General features: G+C 46.2%; 1 protein-coding gene across 1 annotated transcript; it reads left to right on the top strand.

Annotated features, from left to right (window-relative positions):
• The first annotated feature begins 1,300 nt into the window (after positions 1-1,300).
• EEF1AKMT3 (EEF1A lysine methyltransferase 3) lies at positions 1,301-17,226 on the top strand. Its single transcript, XM_030198301.1, has 3 exons — positions 1,301-1,447; positions 10,439-10,550; positions 14,746-17,226. The coding sequence occupies exons 1-3, from the start codon at positions 1,301-1,303 to the stop codon at positions 15,135-15,137; spliced, it is 651 nt and encodes a 216-aa protein (XP_030054161.1). The 3' UTR covers positions 15,138-17,226.
• The last annotated feature ends 3,208 nt before the right edge of the window (positions 17,227-20,434 follow it).

The following is a 20,434-nucleotide window of genomic DNA, read 5'->3' as shown; positions in this document are numbered from 1 at the left end:
TAAATGGCAGATGACGTTTAATGTGAACAAGTGCAAAGTGATGCATGTGGGAAAGAGGAACCCAAATTATAACTATGTCATGCAAGGTTCAGCGTTGGGAGTCACGGACTGAGAAAGGGATCTAGGTGTCGTCAATGATACATTGAAAACTTCTGCTCAATGTGCTGCTGTGGCTAGGAAGCAAATAGAATGTTGGGTATCATTAGGAAAGGGATGGAAAACAATAATAAGGATATTATTCTGCTGTTGTATCTCTCCATGGTGCAACCGCACCTCGAGTATTGTGTTCAATTCTGGTCACCGCACCTCAAAAAAGACATAGTGGAATTGGAAAAGGCGCAGAGAAGAGCGACAAAGATGATACAGGGGATGGGACGGCTTCCCTATCAGGATAGGTTGAAGAGGCTGGGGCTCTTCAGCTTGGAGAAAAGGTGGCTGAGGGGAGATATGATAGAGGTCTATAAGATAATGAGTGGAATGGAATGGGTCGATGTGGAGCGTCTGTTTATGCTTTCCAAAAATACTAGGACAAGGGGGAATGCAATGAAACTGCAGTGTGGTAAATTTAAAACGAATCGGAGGAAATTTTTCTTCACTCAACATGTAAACTCTGGAATTCGCTGCCGGAAAAGGTGGTTAAGCGGACTTCAAAAAAGGGTTGGACAGCTTCCCGGAGGAAAAAGCCATAGAATGTTATTGAATGGACGAGGGAATACAATATTTCTAGAATGGGTGGGACAAATTGCTTGTTCTTTTGGCCGCTGTCGGTGACAGGGTGCTGGGCTCGATGGGCCCTTGGTCTGTCCCAGCATGGCGATGCTTATGTACACTGAAAGACCTTCTATGCTTGCTCAGTTTCAGTCTGCACCATCTTTAAAGTCTTGGGGCACATGGCATCAATAGTGAACGTCACCCTCCTTGTGAAAAACTTAATGGAATGAATACAAGCAACCAATGTTGTATTCATCAGCATCAATGAGGCTTCCTACAATAACGACAAGGGCACAGAAACACGGTACATCTTTGAACTGACTGGATGCCAGAGATCATCCTGCTACTTTTGGGGCTTCTGTCGGGTACTTGTGAACTGGATTAGCCACGGCTGGAAACAGGACGCTGGGCTAGATGGACCCAATGTGGCAATTTTTCAATTCTACTAGTATTCTGAGCCTTACGGTCCCTTTAAAAAGAGAAAGTTTCAGTGGAGCCACGTCATCAAAGTTTTCTTTTGCCCGGCCGTATCTCTCCACCTATGCAAGCAGAGCCCAAGCCTCGTGGACGCTCGATCGTGCAAGGGAAGATGGAAGAGGTCTTCCCCCGGGACGAGGCGGAACTCTTCTCGGACGCGTACACCGAGGAGAGCCGCTACTGCTTCTGCGGCCGACAGCTGCAGATCCGCCAGCAGTACGGCGCCAGGCTGGGGGTGGCAGCTCCCGTGTGGGAGGCGGTGAGTCCGGGGAAGAGGTACCTGCAGAGTCCGATCGTGCTTGGGGGGGGGGGGGGGGGGGGGGGGGGGAGAGATCACTGCAGGGCCCGACAGTGCTACACAGGGAGAAGAGATCCCTGCAGATTTAGAGGGGGGGGGGGGGGGTGATTGGTGAATTCCTTGTAGGCCCGACCATGCTGGAGGATATCGGTACCTGTAGGGTGCGCGACCGTGCTGCACAGGGAGGAGAGGCTCCTATGCCCCTTCCTGATGGCCTGTTTAGTAAACGTAATCCAGAGCAAAGAACCAGGACGAGGAAGTTCCCTTCCGTCGCTTTTGCTTTTTCCAGCTCGGGGCGATTCTTTTCTGGATGCTCACAGTGGCGCTGTTGATGCGCTCTTCATTACCCAGGGAGGGGGAAAGAAAGCTGGCTGGCTTTCTGCTTTCAAAGCGTGCGAGAGCTGGGTATTCCCTCGGGAAATGGAGGCACAGTGACAAGTGAGCAGCGATTTAATCATAGTTGAATACTAACACTGTTGCAGTGCCTTTTGACAAGAAAGTTTCAACGCTGCAACATAGTATTTATTAGGCGGAACCAAAAATGTATCTAAAAAAACTCAGGAAGAAAGGGTGTACAAACAGATCCCGATGCTCATTTTAGAGTCCCGCAGATCCCGATGCTCAAAGCACTAGCAGACAGTAGCAAAACAGCGCAGAAAAATAGCCGTCGAATTCTCTAGTAAGGTGGGTTGGGGGGGGGGGGGGGGGAGTGCCTGGTGCATGCGCAGAACAGTTTCACGGTATGTGCAGTTGAATTGATGTGCACATGAGCAAGCAAACGCTGAGGTGAAGCATACATTGGCGCTCATCTTCCCTGCCTTTAAATATGAGCTTTACAAAAATGTTCCTACTTGAAAGCAGTGGGGTAGCCAGACTGCTGATTTTGGGTGGGCCTGAACCCAAAGTGGGTGGGCACAAAATTTTCTCTCTACCCCCCTCCCCCAGCAAAATTTAGTCACATTTTCAGTGAGCTTTCAGAGGCCAAAACCTCCTGCCTCAGGTCAGTATAATGCTGTTATGGTATCCTCTCCTGACCTAAGGAAGGAAGTATTGGTCTCTGAAACTTTATTAACACAGGTACCATATTACTTTATCCTAAATTAAAAATAAAATTATTTTCTTTACCTTTGTTGTATGGCCATTTACTTTTTCTCATTGTTTTGCTCCCAGTCTCTAGATTCTGCTTTCCTTCGTTTTCGCTTAACTCTTCTGCCACGGTTTCCTGGCCATTTCTCATTTTTCTCTCCTTTTTCTTAGCTTTCTTCAATATTTTTCTGCCTCTCTCTCTCTCTCTGTCCTGATTTAATTCATTCTTACTATCCATTCTTTAATTTCCTTCATCTACTTATGGCTTTTCATCTTTTTATCACCCTTGTTCTCCCCATGCCCCTTCCTCTTATTCTCCAATCTTTCACTACTCCCCCTTTCCATGCAGCAGCTCTCCTCTTTCTCTCCCCATCCTTCCAGTGTCTCCCCTCTCTCTCCCCATCCTTCCAATAGTCTCCCCTCTTTCTTTCTGCATCCTTCCATCCATTGTCACCTCTTTCTCCCTACCCTTCCATCCAGCGTCTTCCCTCTTTCTCTCCCCATCCTTCCACCCATCTACCCTCTCTCCTGATCCTTCCATCTAATGTCTCTCTCTCCCTCCTTCTAACCAGTGTCTCTCTATCTCTCTACCCTTTTCTGTTCAGTGTCCCTTCTCTCTCCACATCCTTCCAGTCTCTCCCCTTTCTCTCTGCATCCTTTCATCCATCTCCCCTCTTTCTCCCCATTCTTCCATCCGTTTTCCCTCTTTCTCCCCATCATTCCATCTGTTTTCCCTCTTTCTCTCCCCATCCTTCCATCCATTTCCCTCTTTCTCCCATCCTTCCATCTGTTTTCCCTCTCTCTCCCCATCCTTCCATCTGTTTTCCCTCTTTCTCTGCCATCATTCCATCCGTTTTACCTCTCTCTCCCATCCTTCCATCCGTTTTCCCTCTTTCTCTGCCATCATTCCATCTGTTTTCCCTCTTTCTCTCCCCATCCTTCCATCTGTTTTCCCCTCTCCTGATTCAGGCCCGCCAGCCCCAGCTCCCATTGCCGGCCACTGCTGCTTTTCCAGTTAAGCAGCAGGGCCGGTGCTACAAAAAGAAGAAGCGCTCAGCTGATTGAGTTGAGCGCCAACGCTAACGAGAAAAAATGTTAAAAAAAAAAAGCGCGGCACCAGGTCCGCAGGCAGCCTTGAGGCATTGGCTGCTGGCTCTGCAGGCTCCTCCCGTCTCCCTACATCACTGCCCTGTTTCGCTCCAGGGGCAGTGACGTAAGAGAAGGGAGGAGCCTGCAGAGCCAGCAGCCAATGCCTCAAGGCTGCCTGCGGACCTGGTGCCGCACTTTTTTTTTTAAACATTTTTTCTCGTTAGCGTTGGCGCTCAGCTCAATCAGCTGAGCGCTTCTTCTTTTTGTAGCGCCGGCCCTGCTGCTCAACTGGAAAAGCAGCAGTGGCCGGCAATGGGAGCTGGGGCCTGCATGGGCCTGGAAGAAAAGTGTGCGATTGGGTGGGTGGGCCAGAGGTGAAATTGGGTGGGCCCAGGCCCACCCGTAGCTACGCCCCTGCTTGAAAGGGAAGGGAAATGGGACTTGATATACTACCTTTCTGAGGTTTTTGCAACTACATTCAAAGCGGTTTACATATATTCAGGTACTTATTTTGTACCAGGGGCAATGGAGGGTTACGTGACTTGCCCAGAGTCACAAGGAGCTGCAGTGGGAATTGAACTCAGTTCCCCAGGATCAAAGTCCACTGCACTAACCACTAGGCTACTCCTCCACTATGTATAAAAATAGAAAGCAGGCGCCAATGTATGCCTTTACTTTTGGGTTTGCTCGACTCACACACATTTCTCTTTCAGTACTTGCACAGGCTTCCTTCTGCTTTCAAAATAAATGAAAACCAGTGGCGTACCAAAGGGGGGTGCGGTCCGCCCTGGGTGCACGCCGCTGGGGGGGGGGGTGCCGCGCGCCTGTCGGCTCCGCTCGTTCCATGCGCCCTCTGCCCCGGAACAGGTTACTTCCTGTTCCGGGGCAGAGGGAGCATGGAATGAGCGAAGCCGACTGGCGCGCGGCACCCCCCCCCCCCCCCCAGCAGGTAAAAATGTACTCGGGGGGGGGGGTCATGCTGCACCCAAGGGAGGGTGCATTGGTGATCCGCCCCAGGTGTCAGCCACCCTAGGAACGCCACTGATGAAAACTGACAGATTTTAAAGAGAAATTACCAAGAAATCCTCTCTTCAAACCAGGGGCGTATCTGAGGTTCGGCGGTAGGGGGGGGGGGCAGAGGCTAGAGTGAGGGAGCACATTATAGCCCCCCCCGGCCATCAACCCTCCCCCCTACCGCCGTCACCTACCCCCGAGGTCCGCTTCCTCCTGCCGGCTTTTTAAAATATTGCTTCAGCTGGCGGGGACCCCAACCCCCCGCCAGCCCAGCCGTGGTCTTCTTTAACTTCTTCATCCTCATCGTGCTGTGAAAGCTGCATGCATCCTTAGTTCCAGTTGGACAGAGTCTGACGTCGCAGCACGTTGTAACGTCAACGTACTGCGACGTCAGACTCCGTCCAACTGGAACTAAGGATGCATGCAGCTTTCACAGCACGACGAGGATGAAGAAGTTAAAGAAGACCACGGCTGGGCTGGCGGGGGGTTGGGGTCCCCGCTAGCTGAAGCAATATTTTAAAAAGCCGGCAGGAGGAAGCGGACCTCGGGGGTAGGTGACGGCGGTAGGCGGGGGAGGGAGGGTTAACGGCGGTAGGGGGGTCCCGGGCGAAATCTGCAGGGGCCCAGGCCCCTGTGGCCCCACGCAGATACGCCCCTGCTTCAAACCCTCCATTTTAGAGGTTAAGAGCAGGGTTTGTTTCTGTGCATTGGGAGGGTGAAGCAAATGACCTCATTAACATCTGCTTGACTACATTTTATGGCCATCTCTGGCCAGCGGGCATATTTCCTGTACTAAAGCCCTCTGAACAATCTGCATAAATTAACACTGATGCTAGTCCTGCACTAATTGGCTCCTTACGTTCTGAGCATCATCTCTACCTGTTTTGTCCCATTCAGTGGCTTCCTGACATTTAGGCTCTGACCAAGGTGCTTGAGCCATGAGCTGAGAATTGCTTCTTGGGCTTTTGACTAACAGACTGTTTGCAGACTGTCTCCTTTGTAGGCTGTAGCAGAGATAGCCACAAGCTGTTTGTCAGCTGGCCTTGAAACTGTTTTCTCTGCTGTGTCCTGCCCTCCCAATGATGCAAGTTCCTGTTTGCACAAGGGCAGAATGCAGCAGAGGAATGTTTCCAGGGCTGGTTGCAGACAGCACATGGTTGCAGCAGCCAGCGAAGAAGGCAGGTTTGAAGCATTGGAGGGGGTGGGGGTAGAAGAAACTGGAGAGGCGCTGGATCCCACTGGAAGCTGTGGGAGAGGCATTTGAACCTATAGGGGCAGGGAGCAGGAACAGGAAAGGTGCTGGACTCATGGTGGATGGAGGGAGAGGGAGGAAGAGTGTTGTGGTATGGAGGGTCAGGAGAGTTGTTGGATTTGTGGTGAGGGTCAGGAGAGTTGCTGGACTAGGGGGAGGGAACAAGAGAAAATCTGGACCTGAAGGGGGGAGGGGGACTGGAAAGAAGGGGGAAATAGTGAGTTACCCAGTGGCTCCAGAAAAAGGAGGACGGATTGAGCCAGCTGGGTTTTACTTCCATTGAAAGCAATGGAAGTAAAACCCGGCTGGCTCAATCTGTCCTCCTTTTTCTGGAGCCATATGGTAACCCTACCCAGAGGGCACCCAGAAAGAGAGAGGGGAGAGAGTGACAGATGGAAGGAAGAGTGGAGGACAGATGTTGGATGCATAGAGGTAGGGATACATGCTGCACTGGATATGAGGGGGAGGGGTGAGAGGGAATAGACGGGAAAGAGAGATGTTGTCCTATGGGTGGATGGAGGGGGGAGATTATGGACCCATAGAAGGAGTGGATGCTGAGTGGAAGGTAGAGAGGAGAGAGACAGACACTGAGCCATGTGGGAAGAATAGGAAAGATGCTGGGCAGTTCAGAGGTGAAACCCTTTAAGATCTGAGAAACTAAACAAGCAGCTTTGAACCTGAGTCGTTCTGCTATGGGAAGCTAGTTCAGTTTGTTAAGATGAGTTGAAACACTAGTATATTCAATCTGTATTTTAGTCTAGCAGCTGTATTTTGTATGATTTGCATTTTTTTTTTCTGGTATTGACACCAAGAAATAGAACGTTACAGTAATCCAACTAAGGTAGGACTAACATTTGGACTAGTAGTGCAAAGGCTTTTTGGTTGAAGAACGATCTGATTAGACGTAGCTGTCTCATTTTGAATAGTGTTTTCTTCCATAGCTGGTTAATATGGGGAGAGAAGGTGAGTGAACAATAAAGCAAGACCCCTAGTACTCTGGTCTCAGACTTGACTGTAAAGCTTTGACCATTGGACAAAGATATTGATGATGATGGGACCTCAACTCCCTGATTTCGGAACTGCAGGACCTTGTTATTTTGCACATTCAATTTCAGTTTATTGGCCAGAACCCAGGTGCTAACAGTAGTAATGCCATTCACTACAGACTCGGTTGTATCTTTGTTTGATGCTGTCACTGGTAAGAGAAGCAGGATGTCATCCGTGTAGGATAATAGTAGTTCATTAAGGCCCAGGTGTATTGAGGCAATGGACTGAACAGGATAGGTGAGAAGGGAGATCCCTGCAGTTAAGAAACCAGTAGTTGGAAAGTTGGTTGTTTTGCTTGACAGAATAGCTTTGATTTGAAAGGAATTCACTGAATCATTTGATCACAGTCCCTGTTATGCCTATCTGAGTTCCATTTACTACTACCTTCTGTTGCCTTCCACTCAACCAGTTCCTAACCCAGTCAGTCACTTTAAGGCCCATACTGAGGGCACTGAGTTTATTTATTAATTGTCTGTGCGGAACCATGTCAAAGGCTTTGCTAAATTCTAAATACACCAAATCTAGCCCTTTCCCTCAATCGAACTCTCTAATCACCCAGTCAAATAAATTAATCAGATTTGTCTGACAAGACCTGCCTCTGTTAAACCATGTTGTCTCAGGTCCTGTAATCCATTGGATTCCAAAAACTTTACTATTCTCTGTTAAAAAAGTGTTTCTGTTAATCTACTTCCACAGAAGTCAGACTTGCTGACCTGTAGTTCACAACCTCTTCCTTACTTCCACTTTTGTGGAGAGGGACCATAACTGCTCTTCTCCAGTCCTCTGGAACTTCTCCCGACTCTTGAGAAGCAATAAAATAGGTCAGCCAGCGGAGCTGCTAGAACTTCCCTGTGTTCCTTCAGTACCTTTGTTGTATGCCATCCGGCCCCATTGCTTTGTCCATTTTTAGTTTAGCCAGCTCCTCATGAACACAGTCCTCCGAAAATCATTCAGGGACTATCACCCCTCCATTCCTATCTGTGTTTTTCTTCTGTGGCCCTGCTCCCGGCCCTTCAGCTGTGAACACAGAACAGAAATATTTAAGTGATTCTGCCTTATTTTTATCAACTTTTACATATTCCTCCCCTTCACTTTTGAGTCTCACAATGCCACTTTTGCACTTCCTCATATCACTAATATATCTAAAAATGTCTTGCCCCCCCCCCCCCCCCCCATTTTACTGTATTGGCTATTTTTTCTTCCATTTGCCAACTTTGCTTTCTTGACTACTCTACCAGCTTCTCTTAGCTTTTCCAGATATTGTTTCCAGTCTTCCTCTTTCTGTGACATCTTGTAGTTTATAAGGGCTAACCTCTTTTCCCTTAACTTTTCAGCTACTACTTTTGAGAACCAAAGCGGCCTTTTCTTCTTACTTTTATTTATTTTCCTTAAAAAAGGTTTGTTGCCCGTACATTAACTCCTTTCAGTTTTGCCCACTGCTTTCCAGCTTCTTCCAGATGTTAGGTTTTTTTTTTTTAAATCTAGAACCTTCACTTTTTAATGAACCCTCTCCACACCTATCTTATTATTAAACCACACCATCTGGTGATCACTGGATGCCAGATGATCACCTAGTATAACATCAGAAACACTTTCCTGTTTAGTAAGCATTAAGACCATCCTGTGTGGTTCCTATGTACTACTTTTCAGACATTGTCCCTTTTTCCCTTTTGTGCATGAATATGCATGAGATAAGATTTGCATGCACTGCCTCCTTGGTATGTAATTCTGTCTCATGCGTATTCATTGTGGATGTCCTGAAAACCTGATGGGGCTAGGTGTATCTCAAGGACCAGGGTTGAGAAGCACTGCACTAAGCATCAGCATACTGAGGGAAAACTAGAAACGTTCTTGCCCAGCAAAGTCCCATAGTTCTTATTAGCTCTAGGGGGCAGTATATTTGTGTGGGATTTGATGATTTCATTAGCAGCATAGGATCCGACTCTGTGGGTGCTTGGGCACCCCCAATATTTAGAAAATTCCTTGTATGTGTCCAAGGAGGGGTTATTTCCACTGGGCTTAGCACCCTCAATAATTTTTAAAAGTTGGCTCCTATGATTAGCAGTATGTGCAAATAATAGGTAAAGGTCAAAAGTTAGGATTCTTTACCTTGGACTAAACCATACTGATTCCAGGGGAATGAAACTTGACAGCTGAAATGACAGTTCAAACAATAATAAAAGAAATGGTTTTAAAACCTATTTTTCTAAACTATGAATTTCTTAGGGGAACTCTTTGCTGTTAGAATGCTGTTCTGGATCCCTGTTACTTGATGATCTGTACTGGGGCAGTGTGGGGAATAGTGTGAGTGTGTGTGTATGCGTGAGAGAGAGAGAGAGAGAGAGAGAGAGAGAGAGAGAGAGAGAGAGAAGCTTGTACTTCTTGTTCTGTGGTGGAACCAGCCTTTGACTTAGAGAAGAGAGGAGGAAGAGTGGCATTGTTGGGGGGAGGGGTGGTACTTGGGGTGGGGGTAGATGTGTGGGTTGATATTCAGCGGGCAGCGCTTTTGCTGTCGACCACCAGCATTAAACCCAGATATTCAATTTTGGGCCATTTCCAGCAACCGGCATTGAATATCTGGTTTCATTTTTGACCATGGCAACTTAACTGGTTAAACCGACATTCAGCACTAACCGGTTAAGTGCTTACTGGTTAAAGGTAGGCCTGCTATTTATGCGGCCTATTTTAACTGCTAAACATAGCCAGTTTGGTGTTGAATATCCGTGCCTAACTGGCTGTGTCGCACGATATATCTGGTTAGCAGCTACCCACTAACCACGAACTGCTTCTCCCATAGAAATGCAGTTGGTCCGTTTTTTTGGGGGGAGGGGGGAGGGACTTACTTCCCTGGAGCTCCCAGTCTAGTTTATGCCATTTTTGAACTCAGTATTTCTTTTCACTGGTGCTTCCTCTGTGCCAAATTTGATCCCATTCCATTACTCTTTTAGAGAGTTATTTTGTCCTCAGACAGACAGATGGACATTCTTGACCCCTTATATATATATATATAATTCTTCTCAAATTCTGTTGGGTTGGAAAGAAAAATAACAATGATGATAATAATAACAATGGAGTTGATATTCAGACTGTGGGAGTCAGCCCAGCTAACTCCCGCAGTCAACGGTAAGATTCGATATTCAATGCTGAGTCGTTTCCAGTGACTAGCATTGAATATCTGGTTTATTATTGGCTGGTTTAAACTGGCCAAAGATTGGCCACCACACTTAGCTGGTGCGCTGAATATTAGCGGACAGCCAACTATATCGCACGCTATAAGTGGTTATCCGCTTGGCGACGACAACGAATACTGAATATTCATGTATGGCCTGTTAAGTGCTATTTAACTGGCCTGGAGCTGTTCGTGGCCAGTTAAATAGCACTGTTGGGGGAGGGGGGAATAACAACAATAAAAATACAACAGGATCATTGCTAATTCCTTTTTTCCTCTGCCCACTTTTACTCAGGCTCTAAACCTCTGTGGTTATTTTGAAGCACAGAAGATGAATTTCATTGGAAAAAAAGTGATAGAACTGGGGGCTGGAACAGGCATTGTGGGGATCCTGGCAGTGTTACTGGGTAGGTACAGTGCAGACATGTTTCAATGTCCCACTGGTGGGAAGTGGGTGGGTGGGTATTTGACCTTTTAGTGAGAATAAGGAACATAGCATTTGGCTGTATTTTCAGCTTTGTTTTCACAGAAATGATTCTGGTTCATCAAGAAAGCTGTCTAATCTAAAGTACTTTTAGAGCACTTAATCCCAAATTTTGGTCTGAAGAGGTTTACAAATCTACAAAAATACAATAGAGTAATTACAATGAAATTAGATCATAGAAATCTATAAGCCCAGCATCCTGTTTCCAACAGTGGCCAATCCAGGTCACAAGTACCTGGCAAGATCCCAAAACACTACAATACATTTTATGCTGCATATCCTAGAAAAAAAGCAGTGGATTTTCCCCATTTTAATAATGGTCTATGGACTATAAGTCTCACAATTTAACCCCAACATTGTTTAAATAAATTAGCTTTTAAATATTTACAGAATATATATAAGAAGACTGTTGCTTGACGAGTAAAGGTAAGTTAACTGCCTGAAATGAAAAGGAATTCTCAAACATTTTCTTTGAAAGAAGGAAAAATAATAGGCAGCAGTCTTTTGATCTGAAAAAAAAAATAATTTACCCAGAGGAAATCAGATGTCAAATATACAAGTACCAATCCATGAAGAATTTTAAAAACAAAAGAGGACATTGGCAGCCAATGAAGCTTTAAAAACAGAGAAGTGATGTGATCCAGCTTTTATTGTTTAAAAATCAATCTAACCACAGTATTTTCTAGAAGTTGCAGCCTTCTTCAAAGCTTCATAGAGACACCAGCATAAACAGCATTAGAAACCAGCAAGAGCATTGAAGTCAGATGGGGCATGAAAAATTACTGTGTCGTCATTGGTACATATTCATTATGCAGAAACAAAGGCTGCTGCTTTTCAATAAAAAGGACAGATGTATGGAATAATGTACTTGCAAGTTATTTAAGGTTAAGTACCTCTTTGCAGCAGTTGAAAAGAGCATTGAAAACATTTTTTTGCTCAGGCTTTTTCTACTGAGTAGTTTGGTGGTCTGGAACTTTTTTGTTTATGCGGGAGGCTTTGCTCTTTAAGTGAGTGGACACTTTGGGGTCCTTTTATCAAGCTGCACTAGAATGTAGCTAGCACTGCGATTAGTTAATGGGTTTGCCACATGCTCTGGCCACTTCCTAGTGTGGCTGAAAAATGGCCGCTATCAAGTTGTGTTTTTTTTTTTTTTTAATGGCTACGTTCTAATTTGCCCATTAGCGCAAGACCTTTACCACTGGGAGCCGTTAACATTACCTATTTACTAGTACTACAAATCATTTCTATAGCGCTACCAGTCATATGCAGCGCTTCACAATTGAACATGAAGAAAAGACAGTCTCTGCTCAAAAGAGCTTACAATCTAAATCAGGACAGACAGGACAATAAGGGATAAGGGTAGGACAGACAGATAGGACACATAGGGAAAAGGGGACTATTGAAGAGAGGAAGACAAGATAAAGGTTACGAGCATGTGACAAGTTAGGAGGTAAAAGCAACATCAAGCAGGTAGGCCTTTAGCCTGGATTTGAAGGCGGCCAGGGATGGAGCTTGACGTAACGGCTCAGGAAGTCTTTTCCAGGCATAAGGTGCGGCGAGATAAAAGGAACGGAGTCTGGAGTTAGCGATGGAGGAGAAGGGTGCAATTAGGAGAGATTTGCTTAGTGAACGGAGATCCTGAGAAGGAGTGTAGGGAGAGATGAGGGTGGAGAGGTAGTGAGGGGCTGCAGAGTGAATGCACTTATAGGTCAATAAGAGGAGCTTGAATTGAATACAGAAACGGATAGGGAGCCAGTGAAGTGACTTTAGGAGAGGGCTGATATGGGCAAAGCGACTTTGGCGAAATATTAGTCGTGCAGCAGAATTTTGAATAGATTGAAGAGGAGAGAGATGGCTGAGTGGAAGACCTATTTAGGAGGTGGTAAGGGCTCCCACACTACTCCTGTGGTAATCGAGTAGCGTGTGGTAATGTGCCTGTACTTCCTGATTAGCACAGGCATGTCTACTCTCCGCTCACAGGACAAATCCCTCCTCTCAGTACCCTTCTCCACCACCGCCAACTCCAGGCTCCGCTCATTCTGCCTTGCCTCACCCTATGCTTGGAATAAACTTCCTGAGCCCTTACGCCAAGCCCCCTCCCTACCCATCTTCAAATCCTTGCTCAAAGCCCACCTCTTCAATGTTGCTTTCGGCACCTAACCTTTATACCTTTCAGGAAATCTAGACTGCCCCTATTTGACTGACTGTACATTTGTCCTTTAGATTGTAAGCTCCTTTGAGCAGGGACTGTCCTTCTATGTTAAATTGTATAGCGCTGCGTAACCCTAGTAGCGCTTTAGAAATGTCAAGTAGTAGTAGGCGGAGTAGCCTAGTGGTTAGTGCAGTGGACTTTGATCCTGGGGAACTGAGTTCAATTCCCACTGTAGCTCCTTGTGACTCTGGGCAAGTCACTTAACCCTCCATTGCCCCTGGTACAAAATAAGTACTGTATTTTTCGGACTATAAGACGCACCGGACCATAAGACGCACCTAGGTTTTAGAGGAGGGAAATAGGAAAAAAAAAATGTTGCTTTTTCCCTCCTCTAAAACCTAGGTGCTCCGGTGCGTCTTGTCCGAATCCCTCCCTCCAAGTTTGGGATCGCCCTCAGGGTTACCTCCGAAGGTAGAGATTTGGCTGGCCGGCTGGCAGGCCACCCGCCCGCCCTCCCTCCCTCCGAGTTCGGGATCGCCCTCCCCCCGGCCCTGTCACCACTTCTCCCTACTCACGCGATCTTCCCTGGTGGTCTAGTGACGTCGGGGCAGGAAAGAGCCCCCTCTTTCCTGCCCAGCGCGCTGCTCTCCATCCTCCTGTATGCATTGCTGCCTGACGGTCTCGGCGAGATTCAAAATGGCCGCCAAGAAGTGAAGTCTCAACGGCCATTCTGAATCTCGCCGAGACCGTCAGGCTGCATACAGGAGGATGGAGAGCAGCGCACTGGGCAGGAAAGAGGGGGCTCTTTCCTGCCCCGACGTCGCTAGACCACCAGGGAAGATCGCGTGAGTAGGGAGAAGTGGTGACAGGGCCGGGGGGAGGGCGATCCCGAACTCGGAGGGAGGGCGGGCGGGCGGCCTGCCAGCCGGCCAGCCAGCCAAATCTCTACCTTCGGACTATAAGACGCACCCCCCATTTTCCTCCCAAATTTTGGGGGAAAAAAGTGCGTCTTATAGTCCGAAAAATACGGTACCTGAATATATATAAACCGCTTTGAATGTAGTTGCAAAAACCTCAGAAAGGCAGTATATCAAGTCCCGTTTCCCTATTCTGAAAGTGGTGCATGTAAATTCTAATGTGCTGCAGATCTCAAAAGGGGGATGGGCCTGGGTGGCTCAGGGGTGTTCCTAAAAATTACATGCACTGTTATAGAATATGCCTGAGACATTTACTTCAGGTTTTAGTTGGTGTAAATGGTTGTGCCTACATTTTAGTCATGGGGACGGGCACTACAAGTATTCTATAAACCGTGCTTACTGTAGGTGAGGTTTCTAGAATAGCTCTGTGCGCAGTTTTTGTGGGCACTGATGTGTTTGGCACCATATATAGAATCATTTTTGGGATCTTGCCAGGTATTTGTGACCTGGATTGGCCACTGTTGGAAACAGGATGCTTGGCTCGATGGACCTTTGGTCTTTCCCAGTATGGCAATACTTATGTACTTATGTAATCTGGCCTATACTGTATTACTTAACCTGAATTGTAGGAGCCCAATGTGAACACAGCCTCTGCCTTCCCCAGCCCAGCGTATATGTTGCATGCAGCCTGCATCTGTGAGTCAGCAGGACTGCATTAACTAATGGGAAGCATTTGGAGACCTTAATGTGCTCTTTTCTTACAAAGAACAATCAGTCTGCTAAAAGTTCTCTTATGCAATCATTACTAGCTAGCAGATAAGAAAATGCGCTTCATGCTTTTATATATTTTAATTATTTGTATGTTTTTCCTTTCCTTTATTCTTGCTTATGTTACCTCACAGAACCTTTCCGCTTATTCATTCCCATCCAGCTCTCATCAGGTTGCTCATGCATGTTCTCTGTCCTCACTTTTTATTTTCATCAGGCAGTCTTCCTGCCCAGCCACTCTTTTTCTCCCATCTGAGGTACCATGTCTTCATCTCTCACAGGAGGAAATGTGACCATTACTGACCTCCCCCAGGCCCTGAAGCAAATTCAAGAAAATGTGTGGAGCAATGTCCCCTGCCAGCATCCAGCACAGCCCCAAGTGTGTGCCCTGACATGGGGCCAGGACCAAGACAACTTTCCCACAGACTATGACTTTATCCTGGGAGCAGACATTGTCTATCTGGAGGAGACATACCCCTCACTGATCAGGACCCTGCAGCACCTCTGCAGCTCACGGAGTACGATATACCTGTCCTCAAAAATGCGCCAGGAGCATGGGACGGTCACCTTCTTTGAGGAAACCCTGCCGCAGCATTTCCTGTCTGAGCTGGTGTACAGGAATGACAGTGAAAATATTAATATTTACAGAGTCACAAAGGATGTCCAAAGCTGAGACAGTAACTTCCCTCATCCCTTCACACTCAGCCTTTCACATTCCTTCTTCCACTGGCTCTGACCAGGAAGTCATCACTTTCTATGTTCCGTTTTCATTCATTTCTCATAAGGAGTCATCTTGTACATTGCGTCCCCTTACCTTGTCTATAGTATTTTTCATTATGATCCTCAGCCCCTCATGTCAATAAAGTCAAACTGTGTTTGACAGAACACAGGATGCAGAAACTTAAGGGTTATTTGCAGGCCTGCTCATTGGGTGGCCACTAGAGGCCCCTGGAAGCAATTCTGTTAAGTGGGCACCTCCATTTAGATGCCTGATGCTCCACACTGAGATCCTATTTTCTAATGGCATCTGGGCACCGAGACTTAAAATACTAGTGTACCCCGGCATTCATGTGCCTTATATTTGGGTGCCCACAGTTACACCAGCCATAGACCTGGCATAACTATGGGTACCTAAGTGCAGCTGAAATGAGCATAATGCACAGTATTTGGTGTAACTGGGAGGCTTGCCCATGCTCCACCCATGTGTTCACTCCCCTTGCAATTGAGCACTATAGCATATGCACCTAAGTGCTCATTTTCTTTGCAGTTATGCATGTCTAGTTATAGAATTGTCCTTTCTGTACCCCCTCCCCTTTGTATTTTCCCCCAAGAACTGCCCTAGGCACAAGACTTGAAGGATTGTAGTAAATAGGGTTCTTTGTAAGGCATGGGCAAATGGTGAGAGCAGTGAGCTGGAAAACCAGAGTTAAATCCCACTTTTGACATCAGCAGCTCCAGGTGACCTTGGGTAAATCACATTATTTGCCACTGCCTCAGGTTCCCTCATTGACTGTAAGTTCCTTGAGGCATGGACAGATTGTAAATATATACCTGTCACTATTGAACGGTACAGCATTCATCTGCTAGTACTATCAAAATAGTAAATAGTAGTGGTAAGAATATTAGGCATAAAGGGCCTGATATTCAAAAGGGTTTAACCAAACCCCACTCAGTTGGCTGACCCATTCTACTTGAGTAGTACCACTGATCACCTCAGCACAATTCAGTCAATGTGGGGATAGAGCTGGTAGCTACCGGTCAGCAACTATATTCTGCCTGCTATCAGGTAAAGTTTGGACAGCAAAAAGCAGACTGAATATTGGATTAAATATTTGGCTAGTTATACTCCCAAGCCCACCTCCTGCACCACCTACAAGAGTAATTCCCCTCCTGAACCCACCCCCCCCACCACCACCACCACACACATACACACAAAAGCAGCCTCTATCCCCAGACCTACTTTAGGGTCTCTAGTGGTCTAATTGGGGCAGAAGCAATTCTCACTCACTCCTACTCATGTCAGCTCTGAATTCAAAATGGCTACTAAGACCTAGTGGCAGTCTTGTGGTAATACTGTGATACTGCCACAAGAGATGTGGCAGCCATTTTGAACTCGGAGCCAGCATGATAGGGGTTGCTAATGGGGTGGGAGGGAGGCAGGATAAAACCAGGCGTGTGTGTTGGGAAGGGTAGTTTTCTTGGGGGGTGTCCAAAGGAGTTATCGATATTCAGCCTACTACCTGGTTAGCTTACCGGTTAGAGGGCTGAATATCGTACCTGGTTGGCTGAATTCTAGGTGCAGCCAGAGTCTGGATATTTGGTGTTCATACCCACATAGGTGTTAGCACTGAAGATAAAGCCCTAATTTCAGCCTGCAGCGGTCAGTGTTTAAAAGACACTGATCATCGTTGGCTGAATATTGGCCAGACAATGATTTAGGAGGTAAATTTCTGTTCATTTTCAGCAGTGTGATTGCAGGTGCCAAGAAAGCTTGCATTGTTACCCACTGCATTCACCTGTTGAGACTCACAAACTGACTTAAGAGTGATGTGTCATCACCTCCAGCCTTGTTCCTGGGACAGTTTCCATTCTTGCCCACCCTTTTCAGTGGCCCTATTTTTCACTTTTCTTTAATATTTAAAAGAAAAAGTTATCGTTCAAGATATGTTTATTTTGTTTTATTGCAAAGTTTGCTTTTTTTTATCACTGATCATTGTATGCCTGCCTGTGATTTTATTTCAAACTTTTAAAATTGAAATAAAAAGTTACTGAAATGCATTGTTGTGAATGTATTAAGATGTTGGCCTAGTGGCTGGTATAATGGGTTGAGAACAAGGGCGGCCTAGTCTTCACGTCCTTTCTCTCCCCCTGCTGCTCCTTGTGATCTTGGGTAAGTTACTTCACACCTGTTGTCTCAGGTATCCTCTTAGGGGTAATTCTATAAGGAGCTATCGAGCTTAAAGTGTCAGGAAGGCAAATAAATAGCAGTATTTTATTTACATGTGGACATATATAGTGGCCTCTTATGTAACACCAACTAATGGAAAAGTACCTGCCATGATTTGATGGTGTGTATTTTAAGCTGGTGGGTATGCACATGGACTGAACATGCAAATATGTGCACAAATTATAGCATTTTATAATTTGCATATGTTCTGACTAATATCTAGGCCCAGGCACTTACATTAGGACACAGCTTCCCTCACTGCCTGCCTCTTCTCCCTCTCTCTGCCCTCTTGTACTTAATCCCTAGACTAATTAAAGAACGGATCATCTTCAAAATCTGCACCTTGGTTCACATCTACGGCGTAGTCCCAGGATAAGACAGACCTCATAGATCTACCAACCAGAAACAGAATCGGATCATCACGATCATACCTAAACTTACATTACCCAAATTGCAAAGGACTCAAATACAAAACAACTTACGCACCCAAACACTGTGAAAATAATCCATGACCATGTAAACTTCAGGACATCACTAAAAACCAACCTCTTCAAAAAGGCTTACCCCACCGATCCAACGTAAATCCCCACACCCAGCAACACAGCATAGTAACATAGTAGATGACGGCAGAAAAAGACCTGCACGGTCCACCCAGTCTGCCCAAAAAGATAAATTCACATGTGCCATTTTTTGTGTATACCTTGATTTGTACCTATCTTTTTCAGGGCACAGACCGTATAAGTCTGCCCAGCACTATCCCCGCCTTCCAACCACCAGCCCTGCCTCCCACCATCGGCTCTGGCACAGACCGTATAAGTCTGCCCACCTCCCAACCACCAGCCCTGCCTCCCACCTCTGGCTAAGCTTCTGGGGATCCCTTCCTTCTGAGCAGGATTCCTTTATATTTATCCCATGCATGTTTGAATTCCGTTACCGTTTTCCTCTCCACCACCTCCCATGGGAGGGCATTCCAAGCATCCACCACTCTCTCCGTGAAAAAATACTTCCTGACATTTTTCTTGAGTCTGCCCCCATTCAATCTCATTTCATGTCCTCTCGTTCTACTGCCTTCCCATCTCCGGGAAAGGTTCGTTTGCGGATTCATGCCTTTCAAATATTTGAACGTCTGTATCATATCACCCCTGTTTCTCCTTTCCTCCAGGGTATACATGTTCAGGTCAACAAGTCTCTCCTCATACGTCTTGTAACGCAAATCCCATACCATTCTTGTAGCTTTTCTTTGCACCGCTTCCATTTTTTTAACATCCTTCACAAGATACGGTCTCCAAAACTGAACACAATACTCCAGGTGGGGCCTCACCAACGTCTTATACAGGGGTATTAAAACTTCTTTTCTTCTGCTGGTCACACCTCTCTCTATACAGCCTAGCAATCTTCTAGCTATGGCCACCGCCTTGTCACACTGTTTCGTCGCCTTCAGGTCCTCAGATACTATCACCCCAAGATCCCTCTCCCCGTCCGTACCTATCAGACTCTCACCGCCTAACACATACGTCTCCCGTGGATTTCTACTCCCTAAGTGCATCACTTTGCATTTCTTCGCATTGAATTTTAATTGCCAAACGTTAGACCATTCTTCTAGCTTCCGCAGATCTTTTTTCATGCTTTCCACTCCCTCCGGAGTGTCCACTTTGTTGCAAATCTTGGTGTCATCCGCAAAAAGGCAAACTTTACCTTCTAACCCTTCAGCAATATCACTCACAAATATATTGAATAGAATCGGCCCCAGCACCGATCCATGAGGCACTCCACTACTCACCTTTCTCTCTGAGCGAACTCCATTTACCACCACCCTCTGGCGTCTGCCCGTCAACCAGTTCCTAATCCAGTTCACCACTTTGGGTCCTATCTTCAGCCCGTCTAGTTTATTCAAGAGTCTCCTGTGGGGAACCGTGTCAAAAGCTTTACTGAAATCTAAGTCAATTACGTCCATAGCACGTCCTTGATTTAATTCTCCGGTCACCCAGTCAAAGAATTCAATGAGATTTGTTTGGCACGATTTCGCTTTGGTAAAACCATGTTGTCGTGGATCTTGCAACTTATTTGCTTCCAAGAAATTCACTATCCTTTCCTTCAGCATAGCTTCCATTACTTTTCCAATAATTGAAGTGAAGCTTACCGGCCTGTAGTTTCCAGCTTCTTCCCTATCACCACTTTTGTGAAGAGGGACCACCTCCGCCGTTCTCCAATCCCACGGAACCTCTCCCGTCTGCAAGGATTTATTAAACAAATCTTTAAGAGGACCCGCCAGAACCTCTCTGAGCTCCCTCAATATCAACACAGCATAACCAATGATCGTACTGGACAATACACAATCTGAACTCCCTGTGACCTTCATGGTACCTGATACACAACTACTTCATTCGACCATAACATAACCTTGTATTTGTTATCAACCGACTGGCGAACGCCTTTATGGAATTATGTAAGCCACATAGAGCCTGCAAATAGGTGTGAAAATGTGGGGTACAAATGTAACAAATAAATAAGCTCATATCTCCAAAGTAGCAGCTGCAGGGGATATCCTGCATATTTCACCAGTTTATATCAGTATACACTTGCAAACTGCATAGCAACTCCTGATGAGTTTTGTGTGAGAGAAAGACATACTGAGCATATGATTGCACAGCCCTGTGCTTACAATCTGCTGCTGCCTCTGTACTCAGAATTAGCCCCTGCAGTTTCCCTGTGCTACTTCAGGGAAGGTGATTTGGGAGAAAGGCATCCTAGGGAGAGATCAAGGAAAGACTGTGAATGGAGATCCCCAGGTGGGCAGTGGTATGTCAGAAGTGAACGGTATCCCATGCACTAGAATTAAAAGTAGCATGCGGCTATTTGCTGCTTGAGACCTTAAACACTCATTGACCGAGCGGTAAACTCATGCAGCATGTGCCAAATGTGGCCACTCTGCTGATTACCGCTGCTAGGAACTCCCCCTGCAGTAGAAAATAGAAAAATACTTTCTACCACGGGAAACAGTGCACACCAACTTCAAAATTATT

The sequence above is a fragment of the Microcaecilia unicolor genome, chromosome 3 (assembly GCF_901765095.1).
Source record: "Microcaecilia unicolor chromosome 3, aMicUni1.1, whole genome shotgun sequence".
NCBI lineage: Eukaryota > Metazoa > Chordata > Amphibia > Gymnophiona > Siphonopidae > Microcaecilia > Microcaecilia unicolor.
This window is presented reverse-complemented; position numbering and strand designations above follow the sequence as displayed.

Excerpts from the sequence above, each read along its gene's own strand:
- EEF1AKMT3 (XM_030198301.1), top strand. The coding sequence starts at position 1,301 with ATGGAAGAGGTCTTCCCCCGGGACGAGGCGGAACTCTTCTCGGACGCG. Across the intron at positions 1,448-10,438 it reads CAGCTCCCGTGTGGGAGGCG|GCTCTAAACCTCTGTGGTTA; the intron begins GTGAGTCCGGGG and ends ACTTTTACTCAG. Across the intron at positions 10,551-14,745 it reads GATCCTGGCAGTGTTACTGG|GAGGAAATGTGACCATTACT; the intron begins GTAGGTACAGTG and ends CATCTCTCACAG.